Source organism: Herpailurus yagouaroundi, unplaced genomic scaffold, assembly GCF_014898765.1.
Source record: "Herpailurus yagouaroundi ecotype Mexico unplaced genomic scaffold, PumYag 161, whole genome shotgun sequence".
NCBI classification, from domain to species: domain Eukaryota; kingdom Metazoa; phylum Chordata; class Mammalia; order Carnivora; family Felidae; genus Herpailurus; species Herpailurus yagouaroundi.
The window spans coordinates 6,279,882-6,296,734 of NW_024412402.1; the positions used below are offsets into that span (position 1 = coordinate 6,279,882).

The following is a 16,853-nucleotide window of genomic DNA, read 5'->3' on the forward strand; positions in this document are numbered from 1 at the left end:
ATATTGCAGTTCTCCCTGGACCACTGTGAGTAGGAAGGCCGTACAAACGAATCCTCAACACTCACTTAACGTTAACAGCTAGCTGGAATGCGTCCTCCAGCCAATCCAGGAGCTTGTGTGTGAATTCACTCACATCTTGCTATAAGAGAGGCACAAATTGCAGCAGAGTTAGACCCAACACTACAGGAAATGAAAATCTGCCCTTATCCCACCAACGAGTAAGACACCACTGCTGTGAAAGGACTTCTTTACCAAGCAAGGACAGATATCATGAAGCTAGGAGCACTGGAAGGCAGCTCCTGCAGACAGACAGAAGGCAGCTTCTGACTAGCTTATGGCCAGAGAGGAAACTGGAAGTTCACCACTTCTGGCCACATCTATTTGTAACCAACCAGCAAACAAATTCTTCCAGGTAGGCTTTAAAAAAAAAAAAAAAAAAAAAAATCCACAGAATGGACTACAGTGCTCTAGAATAATATGAGATCTGAACAGAGAAAGGAAAGTTTTATGAAATGTTTTGAGAACTTTGTAGGACTGTAAGACCTTTAGATAAACAGAGGGAAAAATCAATTTTATACAGAAGGCGCTGCTCTAATAGTGACAGCTCTGTTTTTTAACACAAGGCCGGGAAAGGGAAGTCCTACTGCCTCGAAGAGAAAGATGGCTCAGAAAAGCTGCTGAACTTAGGTTTAGATGATATTAAAAACAGGATTTCTATCGGGGCCATCCCAAGGCAAATGTGCAGACAAAGGGCTTTACTTTTGTCAGTGACCCTTTGCTATGATTCGCTGAGATATTTTCCAATCTCCTCCTCTCTCCTCCAACAGCCCCTGTGTACTTGGACCCGGGACACGTCTGGTCCTTAGTCATGTTCAGGGCTGACTACATGGCTGAACTGGGGCAACATCAGAGTAGTATCCATAAGGCAGGACTTCAAACATCACAGGGTTTGAGGGAAAACACGAGAATCACAGGCTTCTCGCACCTGCTGTTCCTCAGGTGATCGGAATGCTCCCTTTAAGAGATCCAGGGCTGCGGAAGGGTCTACAAATTTGCGATTTGATCCCATCATCAGAGCAAACAAGTACTGAAGCTCTTGCATAAACACGATATTTCTCTTTTCCTGTAGAGGAGACAGCAACGTGTGCTCTTACAACCCTTCACTTGTAAAATTATAACATACGAAAGAGAAGCGTTGTCACTGATCCCTCCCTAATTCATATTTACCTAGATCTAGAGCAGTGGGGACTCAAACTATGTGACCCATACTCTATAAGGTCCGTGTGGGGATTGCCTTAAACTGAAGACTATCTATGTGGAAGCCTGAAAGGGAATACTGTCAGAAAGGCAAAAATGTTTACTTTCCTAAGCTGCTGCCCTCCCTCCTGTTAGGAAAATGCATCCCCGAGGTGAAATCCTGGGAAGGGTTAGATCACCGGCAGAAGGCCACGTTGTTTGGCGAGAACCCACCACAGGCTCTTCTAGAAGGATCCAGGCCTCTGGCACCAGGTCACCCCTTCTGCATCACTCGGCCTCAGCTGCTAATGAGCAGTGAGGGACCCCTCACACAGAACGAGTGTTTCTGAACCTTCCGCTCAGAAGCAGAAAAGTCAAGGCTGCCAGGACGACCGACCGCTTTCTTGGATACGCTTGTCTAATTTTATTTTTACTGAACTTTACGTTTTTGCAGACCCTTGTTTCGTGTCACAAAGAAGGAAAAAGGCCATTTGGAAATGAAAACAAATACTAGCACGAGCCAAAAAACATCACAGCTGTCAGCTTTAGCCAAAATTTCAAAGCCTTTGGGGTGCAAGGGACTAAGCAAGAGTGAGGATTTCTCCACACCAACTCACCGTGTGACTTGGACAGTTTTCAAGCACATTCTGTGGCAGGCTATAGCTGAGAACAAGTCTTCGAAATTCAGGCAGTTGGAAGAGAGACTGAAATAAAGAAAGAGATTCCTAGCCTTTCTTTCAAAATAACTGCAGCAAAAAAGATACTTCTTTTACCTCAGAAGCGCGTATGACTGTCACCTGCTATTTCTACTTCTATGCTTAAGGAAATGATGATGGCTCCGTGTAAGAATTTAGCTGACCAAATGAATCCTTTTAGGGGAAAACCAGAAACAACATGATGGCTAACGACAGAGATAGATTAAATAAGCTATGGTACATGTGCACAATAGGCTATTATGTAGTCATTAATATTGTAGAGAAAATGTTTCTGGAATGTGGACTAAGACACAGCAGTGGAACTGAATGCCTAAGAGCTACAAGGTTAACACGGAGAAATCTCAGAGCTGTGTTCTGTGGAGGTCGAAGTTCCAGAAAAACAGAGTATGAAATGGTTGATAATAAGGTTAAATATATATAAGACAATATGGCACATTGTTTAGGGACCAGGCAGTCCAGGGACTTGTAACGTTTATTTCTAAAGCTGGGTGCCAAGTATAGCAGTGGGTGCTATTCTCCACTTTGTCATAGGAACCGTTCTTTTTTTTTTTTTTTTTTTTTAACAGCAGATATCTCTGGTTTATTGTCTGTAAGTCATACATGTTTCGACTATGAATATCTCTTGAGGGTTCAAGTTTTTACATATCCCTGTATGAAGAGAACTCCTCATCCCCATGGACTCCGCAGATGAAGACCCCTCAGGCCTGCTCACTGGAAGCCTGGAAGCAGCATCCAGGCAGACCACAGGCCTGCGGCTTCCCTCCCACTATGACGACCCGACTGGGGTTCAACCGCCAGGGGGAGCGTCCCGCCGGGCAGTGCTGGTGAAGCCTGGTCATGCTACGGCACCAACGGTCTGTCTACCTGGAGCCAGGGCGAGACCTCTCTGCTCCACACTCAACCTGCCCCCCTCTCTCCCTACCTCACCTGCCCCTTCCCGTGGTCATTCCCACTCTGCTCACTGCACCAGACCATTTCCCAGGGCTTCTGTTCCACCACGAGGAAAACGGCCTTACATTCACAAGTCATTCCGCTCCGCCTCCTCTCCTTCACCGGAATCCAGTTTTCCTCAAAGACACCGGCATCTTAAAAGCCATCTAAGTGTGAGCTAACATTACACTTCCCAATCCAGCGTCAGTACGACCCTCCAACATCTGCTGCTTCTCCTCTATTCTCTGTGTCACTTAACTACACACTCCTCTACTCATCAAAGTGTAGAACTTCAGAGGAATCTTCGAATCCTTTCTTTGTTATCCATCCACATCCACTGAGGAAGAAGTCACTTGGACTCTGCCTCCGGGGGGTGCTCTTCGTAACTACCTCCTCCCCACCATCCCTACCAAGTGCTCATCAGACTCCCCTCACCTCTCACCTGGGTCACTGCTCATGGTCTCCCTGCCTCCAGGGACCCCCTCCCTGCCCGGATCAATTCACTTGCCACATAGGTTCCTCTGTCTTCCTGAGACGACAGAAATAAAGCTGCTGATTCACGGACACCTGCCACAGGGCAACAGCTCTTCCTCTCCCAAGTCCTGGCCACACCCAACAGAACAGGACATCCTGTTAGCTCGGCCCTCAGAATAAATCAAGAATCCAACCTCCCCCAAGGCTACCAGCCTTGGGTCCAGGCCACCATCACCTCTCACGTGGGCAACTGTAGCGGCCTCCTGCGTAGCTTTGTCCACCTGTCCCTCACCACCTGCATTCTGTTCTCCCCACAGTAGCCACAGTGAGGAGTCAGAGTTCATCACTGCTCTGCTCAGAACCCTCAGTGACTCCCTCCTCTGCTCCTGGAATCCCAGCCCCTCGGGCCTCCTGAGCGCCGTGAGCACACCAAGCCCACTCCCACGTTGGGGCCCTTGCTCTGTGCTTTCCTCCACCTGGAGTGTGCTCCCCCGAAGCTGCCTGGCTTACTCCATCACCTCTCAGGTATCTGGCATCTGTTCCAACCTCCTCCCTTGGGCGAGGCCTAAGCAGCACAGTTTATATTGTGCCCTGATTCTCCCATTCCCTCTGCAGCAATTAGGCCATGCCTAACCTTGCTCTTGTTTCTATCACGGTGATCACCACCTAATGTGTTCTGTAAGTTTAGTTAACTAGTTACTTTTCCACTTTACTGCTCTTTGTGTGTCTTGCCTCACGAGAATTTAACTTCCACAAGCCCAAGGCTCTGTGTCAGTTTTACTCATTCTTTTATCTCAAGGGCCTAGAACAGGGCTACACACACAGTGGGTTTTCAACTAACATCTGCTGAGGGAACACAAGCACACCCATTCAGCCCGGGACCCCTTGGCTTTGTGAGCATCTTATGCCTAGGGACACATTCCTCCATTCCATCTCTACGACCACGTCTGAGGTCACACGCAGGATGTATCAATTCCGGAGAAGCGGCCAATTCTCAGATCACAAATTCGGAAAAGCCCACTCTTGAACCGCAACCTGTCTTCCAGCGTTACTGATCCAATTACCCAGAGGACATCTGTTCTTTGACTTTGTCACAGACCCAAGCCAACGGACTCCCTTCTGTTCTGCCTGACCACCAGTCCCTTCCTGTCTCCAGCTCTGATTCCATGGTCTTTAACCATCCCCCATGAAATCCCCAAACTGCCCTTGGCATCAAACCCAGCAAAGCCCCCAACCTAAATAATGTTCAGTTTCCACCTAAGAGTCTCAGAGCGCTGCTAAGAGAAAGTCCCGATAAAACAGGCCATCCTGACGTCAGTACGCATGTAAGGTCAACACCCTCAAGCAGACCTTCACATTCGCAGAAATCCTACTACTGTGTTCTGGTGCCGACTGGCCTCCACTGTCCACAGCAACCGCCCCTTTAACCCGCCGCCATCCCTTCTCCAGGGACTCAGAAGATGGCTGCTTATCTCACAGAGACGATGATCTGAAGCCACTTCAGCTGTAATCTGCAATGTGCTTTTCTTCCTTCTCCTCTCCCCTATTACTCCCCTGCCCTTTTCCTACTCGGGGCTGATCCCTCCCTCCAGGCTCTAGATCCTGTCTTCTTGGGCTTTCTCAGAAACCTTACTTTGTGAACCTCTCTGTGCCTTTTTTTTTTTTTTTAATTTTTTTTAATGTTTATTCATTTCTGAGAGAGAAAGGGACAGCGTGGGCAGGGGAGCGGGGAGAGATGGAGAGAGGGAGGATCCAGAGTGGGCTCCGTGCTGACAGCAGAGAGCCCCCTCTACGCCCTTCAACATGCCCACAGGCGAGAAGGCTGAGGAGGGTGGGAGGGCAGGCAGGGTCCTCAGCCTCTCCCCCCTCCTCTCTGAAAGGACTGACTGTGGTCCCGAAGTCCACATTCCTTCCTACATGCTACCCTCAACACAGATGCCTGCCATCTTCGTGAAATGGAAGCAGATCAGCTCACTTCACTGCTCTAAACCTTCCAATACTTTTGCACTTTCCTAAGCCCTCATCGTGATGCTGAGCACCCCCACCTCACCTCCACTACCCTTCTGATATCATCACTGTCTGTTCCCTGCCCGTAAGCACTCAGTTCTGCTTTCTTCCTATTTCTCAACACATTAAACAAACTCCTGAACTTGGGTCTTTTCACTTGCTGTTCCCTCTGACTACCGTGCCCTTTATGTAAGTATAGGGCGCATCCCCTCACCTCCTTCAGGTCTCTGCTCAAATGCCCTCCTTTCCAGAGAGGCCTCCTTCCCTGCCCAGCTCCTCTTACCCTCACTCATCTTTATGGCACTTCTCACCACTTGATATGTATAATTTACTGCCCATCCTGCTTTTTTCAAAGTAAACTCTCTGTTAACGACTTTCCTTTATTCACTGCTGTTTCCCCAGTGCTAACACAGGGCCAGGCACAGAGTAAGCTGCAAGAACCTGGATCCTACGTGTGGAAAGGGAGGCCTCCGTTTTTGGCTGAGCCGCTGGGGAGAGGTCAAGTATCACAAAGGGGAAGACTGGAGGGGCAGGATCAGGTGCCACACTGTGGCCCTATTAAGTTTAAGATGCCTGGGAGGTACTTCCAGAGAGGCAACACTCTCGAGGGGGGAATTCGTCAACTCTGTGGGCTCTGTCACCGTGTGTATAAGCCACTGACTCCTACAGTGGCATGTGTAGCCCACATCTTTTTCCTGAACGGCAGATTCAAGTCAGTACCGGTTTATACGCATCTCCGTGTCGCACCTTAAACTCAGCATGTGTAGAACTGAAGTGAGATCCCCCTCTTCACACACACCCAAATATTCCTCTTCCGGCATCTAACCATCCTATCATCCACCTAGTTTCTCAAGCTAGAAACCCCGGAGTCTTTCTCGGCGGTCTCCTGCATATCCCCTCTATCCAACCTCTCCCCCAGCACCTGTAGATCTGATCTCCTGCATAACTCTAGAAAGCTTTTCTCTCCTTCCACGGCTTATACTGCTTCCCTTTTCCAGGCCGCCATCTTTTCCTGCCTGGGTATCTGTGTCCCAACTGCTTTCTCCTTATTAACTCTGCTGTAATATGTCTTTCAGTCAAAATGCTGATCCAAACCACCTATTCGACATATTTACAAACGAATTTGCAACCACAGGATATTTTGTTTTTAGCATTGCCTAATTTAGACACCAGAGCATCTAGACCCAAACACAGGAGAGCAAAACACAATAATGCCATGCGGGAAAACACCAGTCTTATACCTCTGCTTCCATTTCTCTAAGCTGGGTTTCTCACATTTCAACTCGATAAATGACAAAGTTGTTTCCAGAAGACACAGTTGTTTCTTAAACACATCATACCTGAATAACAGCACTAAACCAACATGTATTGCCAACATTCTTCAGGCCAACTGGCCAACCATCAACTCTCCTCCAGTTGTTGGGATTGGGATTTTCTCCCCAGACTTCACAGCGTTTTCTCTTTGAGCGTTTAGTTTCTGCAGAGGCTGCCTCGCGCATCCTATAGTGTGCCAACATACCACACAACAAAAAATGAAAAAGTTAAAGAACAATGTATTATATGGAGAATCATGGTCATCTTTGATAGATAATTCGAAATGCCAGATACACTATTTCCTGGGTAATCACTGGGCTATATAGTAGCTATAACATTATAATCTAAATGAAAAGTAAGGGTTAGACATGGATGCTAATCCTTCCGTAACAGAGATTATTACCAATAAGGTCCATGATGGAACTGAGCTGACACTCAAGACTATTTATGGCTGCCGTATCAAAAGATTCAGATTTCAGCAACAGTGACCTATCTCAGACCTCGCCATTGAGAGAGGCAAGAGAGACACTCTGCTAGAGATAAGAGCCTTCAAATTGCCTAGCACACAAAACCTGGCCCTATGTTTTCCTGAAACAACTCAGCAGAGTGAGGGAATAAACATGTCCAGAAACTGACAGGCCTCCACTGGAACTAGATGTTTATGAACAATACCAGTCAATCATCAAATTAGTACTAATTCAAAAAAGATATGTGTGGTCACTTCTGAGACGGGGTAGTTGAGCGTTAACTCGTTTTGAAAGAGCCAACAACATAACCTTCAATGTGTATGAAGCCTCCAAGTTTATGAAGGGGATACATACTGTCAGATGTTTGTACTAGGATGGGTTTTCTCTCCCTCTCAAGTGCAAACTACGAAGGCCTGCAGACCTCTACTCAAAGACCACATCTACTCTAAGACCTTTGCCATATTTGGCTTTGTCAAAAAGTAAACCAAAAAGTAAGCTAATGGGAATTTAAATTTTCTCCTAAAAAAATTTCATTTGGATACAATTAAAAGAGCTTGGCAGGGGCGCCTGGGTGGCTCAGTTGGTTAAGCAGCCGACTTCGGCTCAGGTCATGATCTCGCGGTCTGTGAGTTCGAGCCCCGCGTCGGGCTCTGGGCTGATGTGATGGCTCAGAGCCTGGAGCCTGTTTCAGATTCTGTGTCTCCCTCTCGCTGACCCTCCCCTGTTCATGCTCTGTCTCTCTCCATCTCAAAAATAAATAAAACGTTAAAAAAAAAATTAAAAGAGCTTGGCAGAACTGTCCCTCAGTGGCATCCACAACTATTACTGCCTCTGACCTACATACTATTGAGAGGAGTAAAGATGATAAATTGCATAAATAACCTGTTCAGATCTCTTCCATCAGCTTGAATGTTGGGGGACTCCAACAGACTCAAAGCAATGGCAGCCTGTAGGTCATCTTTGTTATCATGAGTAAGGTCTATCACTTCTGGAAGATAAACAGAAATTTAATTAGTCTATATATAGGAAACAACAGCCTTCTGGCTGTACAGTAGGAAAAAAGGCAAAAGCATTCACAAAACTAGATATGCTCCCTAGTTCTCACGACACTGGCTCATCTGTGGAACAACTTTATTAATCCAGGCCAGAGGCAAATGAGTAACTCACAGCTATACGGTAACTTTAAGATTAGCCAAAAGGGCAGGAATGATAAGCTGCTGAGAGGTAATGAATCAAATACCCACTTCTGCAGTCTTATTCCACAGAGTAAAATATACATCCCATATCTGGAGGTTAAATAGTTTATCTGTCATCATAAAACATCAGCTAAATATCAAACACATTCAAGGAGCAGATATTTTCAATCTCACACAAACTCTTCTAGGGAATAGAAAACATACTCCCCAGGGGCGCCTTGGTGGCTCAGCTGGTTAAGTGTCTGACTCTTGATATTTGGCTCAGGTCGTGATCTTGCAATCCATGGGGTCAGGCTCTGTGCTGACAGCATGAAGCCTACTTGGGATTCTCTCGCTCCCTCCCTCTCTCTGCCCCTCCCCCTCCACTGCCTCCTTTCTATCTGTCTCAAAATAAATAAACTAAAAAAAAAAAAAAAAGAAGAAGAAGAAGAAGACATACTCCCCAACTCATTTTATGAAGTCAGTGTAACATCTAGGTATATCCCAAACCAGTCAAGAATAGTGAGAAAGGAAAAGCAACAAACATAAACACAGATGTAAAAAAAGAAAGAAGATATTAGCAAATAAAATCCAGTAATCTACCCCCCAAAATCAAATAGTAACACCACGCTGAGTTCATTGCAGAATGAAATAGTGAGTTAACATTAGAAAATTACCATCAATTTTCTTAAAGGAATAATCATCTTAATAGATACAGAAAAAGTACTTAATAACATTCAACTCTATTCAAGAATAAAAACCCCAAGCCAACTAAGAACAAAAGAGAATATTCTTAGGCTGAGAAAGAGTACCCATGAAAAGCCCACAGCAAACTTTATACTTAATTGTGAAATGTAAAACACTTTTATTTTGTTTTATTTTATTATTTTTAAAAATGTTTTATTTATGGGGCGCCTGGGTGGCGCAGTCGGTTAAGCGTCCGACTTCAGCCAGGTCACGATCTCGCGGTCCGTGAGTTCGAGCCCCGCGTCGGGCTCTGGGCTGATGGCTCGGAGCCTGGAGCCTGTTTCCGATTCTGTGTCTCCCTCTCTCTCTGCCCCTCCCCCGTCCATGCTCTGTCTCTCTCTGTCCCAAAAATAAATAAAAAACGTTGAAAAAAAATTTAATAAAAATGTTTTATTTATTTTTGAGCAGGGTGGAGGAGGCAGAGAGAGAGGGAGACACAGAATCGGAAGCAGGCTCCAGGCTCTGAGCTGTCAGCACAGAGCCCAATGCAGGGCTCAAACCCACAAACTGCACGAGATCATAACCTGAGCCAAAGTCGGACGCCCAACCAACTGAGCCACCCAGGCACCCCTCGGCGCAACAGTTCTTAACTGGGGGTGAATCTGCACCCTTCCCTTCCTAGGGACACCTGCCTATACCTGGAGATGTGTCTTCAGCTGCCAGTACCTGGGGGAGGGGGCGCTACTGGCATCCAGCAGGTAGAGGCCAGGGATACTGCTCAACATGCAACAATACACAGGATGGCCCTGTTCAACAAAGAATTATCTGGTCCCAAACGTCAGTAGCCCAAACATCAGAAACGCTATTCTCTGGGAAAGCAACAGAGTAAACAAACTAAAAAAGTCAACCGAAAGGTAGACTGGAAGGTGGGAAGGGCTATGGATGAAAAGTTGAGCCAGGCCAGGATGCCAGCATGACGATGGAGGAGGTGAGAAGCGGTCGGATTTACTGAAGATCCTTTGGGAGGCAGGGGAAGAAGCCAGGAGCCAGACAGAGATGAAGCTTTGAGCCTGAGCATCTGGAAGGATAACTAAGTGGTCCTTCCCAGCGCTCTCTTTATATCCATTCTAAACTGCCCCCTCTGCTCCCCTGCCAATCTTCTCCTTTCTCCACACGGCAGCCAGGACAATCTTTAAATAGAAACTCGGTGCCTCCAGTCCCCTTCTCTGTTCACTCCCAAGGTTCCCAAATGCCTGGTGGGCGCCCACCCTGATCCAAAAGGTCTACGATGACATGACCCTTCTAGTTCCTCTTGCTTCTCCTTCAACCCTACTCACCTCCACCTGCCGGCCACAGTGGACCTGATGCACCTCTTCAACACACCAGGCTCTGGCCTCTCTCCCCTAACTACCCTCCACTCCTGTCTGACCCTATTCCTCCTGAAGGCCTCTGTTTAGAGGCCATCTCCTCCAGGAAGTCTTCCTGGACACCCTCTGCTGGGTGAGAGGTCTTCTCAGGGCTTTCACACCACCCTGAAAACACATTTATTTTAAAACCAAGACAAAAATGCCTACCATCAGGAGATACATTCACTGTGGTTCTGAACATTCTGGCCAGTGCTTACAAGAAGACAATAAAAGGGGAGCTTGGGTGTTTCAGTCCATTAAGCACCCAACTCCTGATCTTGGCTCAGGTCATGATCTCATGGTTCAGGAGTTCAAGCCCTGCATCAGGTTCCAGACAGCAAGCGCAGAGCCTGCTTGAGATTCTCTGTCTCCCCCTCTCTCTCTGCCCCTCTCCCACTCACACACACTCTCTCAAAAATAAATACATGTTTTTTAAATAAATAAACTCATGTAACTGAATAATAAAAAAAAAAAAAAACAAAAAACAGGCCAATGTTAAAAACAGGCCAAGAATCTGAATAGACATTTCTCCAAAGAATATCTACAAATGGCCAATAAGCACATGAAAGGATGCTCAACATCATTAGCCATTAAGGAAATGCAAATCAAAACTACAATGTGCTATCACCCCGCACCCACCAGGACGGCTGGTATCAAAAACAGACAAAACAGGAAAATAACAAGTGCTGATGAGGATTTGGAGAAATTGGAGCCCTTGTGTGTTAGCTGGAGAGGACACAAAATGGTGCAGCTGCAGTAGAAGTTTGAAGGAACCGACTCTGGCAGCCCTTCAAAAAGTTAAACATACAAAGCTTTAGGACATTGGACTGAGCAGGGATTTCTTAGGCCACCAAAAGCACAGGGAACAAAAACAAAAATTGGCAAATGGGACAAAAGCAAACTTAAAAAAAATTTTTTGTGCACGAAAGGCTACAATCAATAGAGTAAATGGGGCACGTGGGTGCCTCAGTGGATTAAGCGTCTGACTTCGGCTCAGGTCATGATCTTGCAGTTCGAGGGTTTGGGCCCAGCATCGGACTCTGTGCTGACAGTACGGAGCCTGCTTGGGGACTTCTGTCCCCCTCTCTCTCTGCCTCTCTTTCCTCTCCCATGTGCGTGCGCACGCTCTTTCCTTCTCTCCCTCAAAAATAAACATAAAAAAAAAAAAGATGTGAATAGAATAAAAAAGCAACTACTGAATGGGAGAAAATATTTACCAGTCACATATTTGATAGAAGGGTTAATATCTAGGGGCGCCTGGGTGGCCCAGTCAGTTAAGCGTCTGACTCTTGGTTTTGGCTCAGGTCACTGTCTGGGGTTTCATGAGTTCGAGCCTCACGTCGGGTTCTGTGCTGGAGCATGGAGCCTGCTTGGGATTCTCTCTCTTTGCCCCACCCCCACTTGCACTGTCTCTCAAATAAATAAATAAAGGGTTAATATCGAGAACATATAAAAAACTCCTACAACTCAAACCAAAATAACCCAATTTGAAAACAGGTGAAGGACCTGAATGGATGTATCTCCAAAGATGACATACAAAGGCCCAACAAGCACATGAAAAGATGTTCAGGATCACTAATTACCAAAGAAAATGCAAACCGAAACCACACTAAGGTATCACCTCAAACTCATCAGGATGACAAGTAAAACAAACAAACAAACAGGAAATAACAAGTGCTGGTGAAGATGTTGTGAAATTGGAAGGCTTGGTGAGACTGTAAAATGGTGCAGCAACTGCTATGGAAAACAGGATAGAGGTTCCTCAAAACAAATAAAAATGGGGCCACCACCCGAGCCAGCAATCTCACTGCTGGATATACATTCCAAAAGGACCGAAAGCAGGGTATCGAAGAGATAGTTGCACATCCACGTTCACAGAAGCACTATTCACAACAGCCAAGCAGTGAAAGCAGCTCAAATATCCACCGACGAATAAATGGGTAAAGAAAATGCAGTGTATACACACAACAGAGTGTTATTCAGCCTTAAAGAGGAAGGAAATTCTAACATAGGCTACGATGTGAACCTTGAAGACATCAGGCGAAGAGAAGTAAGCCAGCCACAAAAGGACACACACTGCATGATTCCACTTGAATGAGGTACTCAGAGTAGTCAGAATCATAGACAGAAAGGAGAACAGTGGTTGCCAGGAGCTGAAGGGAGGAGGGAATAGGGAGTTATTGTTCAGTGCGTAGAAAGTTCAGTTTTGCAAGATGAAGAAGTTCTGGAGATCTACTTCACAACACTATGAATACATTTAATACTACCAAACTGTATATTTAAAAATGGTTAAGATGGTAGGGGTGCCTGGGTGGCTTAGTCACTTAAGTGTCTGACTTCAGTTCAGGTCATGATCTCCAGGTTTGTGGATTTGAGCCCCATGTTGGGCTCTGCACTGACAGCTCAGAGCCTGGAGCCTGCTTCAGATTCTGTGTCTCCCTCTCTCTCTGCCCCTCCCCCACTCACACTCTGCCTCTCTCTCAAAAATAAACATTAAAAAAATTTTTTTAAATGTGGGAATGCAAGCTGGTGCAGCCACTCTGGAAAACAGGATGGAGGTTCCTCAAAAAACTAAAAATAGAACTACCCTACAACCCAGCAACTGCACTACTAGGCATTTATCCAAGGGATACAGGTGTGCTGTTTCGAAGGGACACAGGCACCCCCATGTTTATAGCAGCATCATCAACAAGAGCCAAAGTGTGGAAAGAGCCCAAATGTCCATCAATGGATGAATGGATAAAGAAGATGTGGTGTATATATACAATGCAGTATTACTCGGCAATCAAAAAGAATGAAATCTTGCCATTTGCGACTATGTAGATGGAACTGGAGGGTATTCTGCTAAGTGAAATTAGTCAGAGAAAGACAAAAATCATATGACTTCACTCATATGAGGACTTTGTTTCAGATAAACATAAGGGAAGAAAAGCAAAACTAATATAAAAACAGGGAGGGGGACAAAACATAAGAGACTCATAAATATAGAGAACAAACTGAGGGTTACTGGATGGGTTCTGGGAGGGGGATGGGCTAAATGGGTAAGAGGCACTAAGGAATCTACTCCTGAAATCATTGTTGCACTAGATGCTAACTAATTTGGATGTCAATTTTAAAAAAATAAAATAAATTAAATAAATAAATGTTTTAATGGTTAAGATGGCAAATTTTATGTTATGTTTTCTTGACCACAACTAAAAAAAAAAAAGACTTCCAACTAATAAATTATGAAGTATTGATAGAATATTAGCATTTCGAAGTCTCCAATAAAGTAAAGCATCTCAGCAATAATCACCAATGACTGCAGAAGACACTAGGTCGGGGATTTTATAATAAATAAGTCAAGCGGATAATCTTCTGAACACACTAACAATTCTAACAACACAAAAAGAGGGCGATCAGATGTTACTTGCTTTTTCAACATGACAAAACAGAAGATCCATTATACACACAATACTACCTGTGACACGGTCGTGCCAGTTAAGCACCTAAGTCTACGGGAAAGACAAGGGACAAAAAACCCATTCAAAGATACTGCAAGATTTGATTTCTTTGGACCTTAAACCGCACGTAAAAAAGAGAGAGGGGATTTATAAAGAGTATCTTAAAAGACATTTCAAACATATCTAATGTTTTAATGCCGTCTGTATCATTATTTTTGCAAACCAACTGCAAGCGTATTTTAATGAGATGATTAAGGAAATTTCTACACTGGTCTTTGAGTGACATTAAAGAATTATTAATTTTTTTAAAATTTTTTATTAGTTTTCTTTATTTTTGAGAGGCAGAGAGAGACAGAGAGTGTGTGGGAGAGGGGCAGAGAGTGAGGGAGACTGGGAATCGGAAGCAGGCTCCAGGTTCTGAGCTGTCAGCACAGAGCCCGACGCGGGGCTCGAACCCACGACCTGTGAGATCATCACCTGGCCGAAGTCGGACGCTCAACCGACTGAGCCACCCAGGCGCCCCAAGAATTATTAATTTTTAATGTGTGATAATGTTGCAGCTAAGAAAACAGTCCTCTTTTAGAAAAATTAAAACAAGGAAGTTGACACAGAATTGTTACATGACCCAGTAATTCCATTCATAGGAATGAATTAAAAACAGATCCTCAAAAGAAACAGAATTGGAAACATGAAAATCCAATATAACAGAGAGCTGATAATGCAGACCAGTGGGTAAGTAAAGTCTTTTTTTTTAATTTTTTTTTAATGTTTATTTATTTTTGACAGAGAGAGAGAGAGAGAGAGAGAGAGAGAGAGTGTAAGCATGAGAGGGGAAGGGGCAGAGAGAGAGGGAGACACAGAGTCCGAAGCAGGATCCAGGCTCTGAGCTGTCAGCACAGAGTCCAACGCAGGGCTTGAACAAATGGACTGCGAGATCATGACCTGAGCTGAAGTTGGACATTCAACCATCTGGGCCACTCAGGTGGCCCTAGTAAAGTCTTTTTAATAAAAGGTACCAGGACAATTGACTAAGCTGTATGGGGCTTAGTGAGTGCCAAGGAATCTAAAACTGTATCCTTACCTTATGCCTTGCCTCCTCCCCGCAAATCCACTTCAAATGGATTAAAGAATGTGAAAAGCAAAACATTACAATTCTCATATCCTAGGACTGCAGAGTATAAAAGGAGTTCTTAAACAAAAAGCACAAACCACAGGAAAAGACTGACAAATGCAACCACAATAAAATTAAGGTATTTAGCTCACACCATAGGGTAAAAACCCAAGTCACCAACAGGGAAAAGATGTCTGTAATACAAATCCAAAAAAGTGGGTTAATATCAAATATATATAAAGTCAATATCAGTAAGATATATATCAAGCCTAAGGCTATTATCAATAAGAGAGTATCAGGAATCAATAAGAAAAAAAGCAAACAAATAGAAAAATTGAGGCAGAAAACCCAAAGAGAAATTTCACTCACAGGAAAACATCAGTGGTCAAAAGGACCAAGTTGCTCAATCTCCTTACCAATGTAAAAAAACTCTCACTGAAAACAAGATATTTTGTAACAAAAATACGGGCAATAATTTTATAATATAACCAGTTTGAGAGCAACGGGTTACTCAAATCCTGTTAGTGGGAGTTTAATAAATAGGTAAAAAACCTGCTGGAAAATATCATTACCTATAAAGTTGAAGATGAGAGTAGCTTACTACCAATGACACTCCTGGGTATATGCTAACTAAAGAAATTTTGCATACATGCACAAGAAACATGAATCAAACAGCTCACAGCTGTTTGTTTATAATAGCAAAAAAAAAAAAAAAAAAAAAAAGGAAACAACCCCAGGTCAATAAACAAATATATCACTTTCAGTATATTCAGACTATGAAATACTACATACCAGTGAAACTAAAGGAACTACAGTTATAACCTTCAATATGAACGAGTTTCAAAAAGAAAAATCTTAACTGAAAAGAGTCACTATTACACTGACATATACAAGAATATTCACAGCAGCACTATTCACAGTAACTCAAAACCGCAAAAGGCCCAAATATTCATTAACACCATCTGCCCCAGCTGATGGCTCCCTCCTCCAGGAAGCCTTCTTGGCTTCCAGAGTCCCATTTTCCCAGCTCTCCTGGTATTCCTCCAACCTCCCTGGACACTGTCCACCTGCTCCAGCCTCTGAGCACTGGGAGGGTCCATTGCTTAGTCACTGAACCCGTTCCTTTTTGTACACCCCCAACCCCTCGGGAAGCTCATCCAGTATCCCAACTTCACGGACCATTCACAGGTTCAAGTTTTCTCTCTCTGTAGCCGGATCGCTCCCCTGAGCCGCACGCACACTTGGATCCCCCCACTGCCTTTCAGACACTCCACGTGATGTCTAGCAGGTGCCTCAAACTCAGCACCGCCCGACGATCTCTTCACCTGCCACCCAGTCTGCTGTAGCAATAGTTACTCCAGCATTTCTGCAGCTCGGGAGCAAAACCTGGAGCCCCTTCAAGTCCTCTCTCTCTCTTTCACACACACCCCTTATCTCCGCTGTAAGCAAGTCCCCCTCGGCAGGGGCTCCTCATCCCTCTGCCACCACCTCCTGGCCCACACCGCCAGAACCCGCAAAGCCTCCTGACTGCCCCGGGCTCCCTGCTCTGATCCACGCTTACCACCTCACCCCACAGCTCTGTTCTCAACAGAACCATCAGAATGACCTTCAGAAAACGGAAATCAGTTGAGGTCACGCCTCTGCTCCAAACTGTCCCAACGGCTAGCCTCTAGCCAGCGGAAAAGCCAAGCGCGCAAAGGCTCAGCATGATCCGCCTCCTGGTCCGTCTACCACCTCACCTCTCACTGCCCGCCGCACTCACTAAGCTTCCGCTCTGGCCTCGAGCAACTGATGTACATCCCTGTCTTAAGGCCTCATTGACTTGCTCCCTCACCTCCTTTTCACTATCTTTAGTCTTAGCCCATTTAAAATCCAATCCCTAGTGCT

General features: G+C 45.1%; 1 protein-coding gene across 9 annotated transcripts in view; it reads right to left on the bottom strand.

Moving 5' to 3' along the window:
* USP28 (ubiquitin specific peptidase 28) overlaps window positions 1-16,853 on the bottom strand; it is a 67,661-nt gene that overhangs the window by 29,052 nt on the left and 21,756 nt on the right. For 6 of the 9 annotated variants that reach the window (XM_040483058.1, XM_040483054.1, XM_040483057.1 and 3 more), the window contains 5 exons: window positions 8,027-8,132; window positions 6,704-6,863; window positions 1,854-1,940; window positions 986-1,123; window positions 66-139 (listed from right to left, as the gene is read on the bottom strand). In XM_040483058.1, coding sequence (XP_040338992.1) covers window positions 66-139; window positions 986-1,123; window positions 1,854-1,940; window positions 6,704-6,863; window positions 8,027-8,132 — 565 coding nt within the window. Of the gene's footprint in view, window positions 1-65; window positions 140-985; window positions 1,124-1,853; window positions 1,941-6,703; window positions 6,864-8,026; window positions 8,133-16,853 lie in introns of those variants that run through there. The other 3 variants (XM_040483056.1, XM_040483055.1, XM_040483060.1) reach the window with 2 other exon arrangements.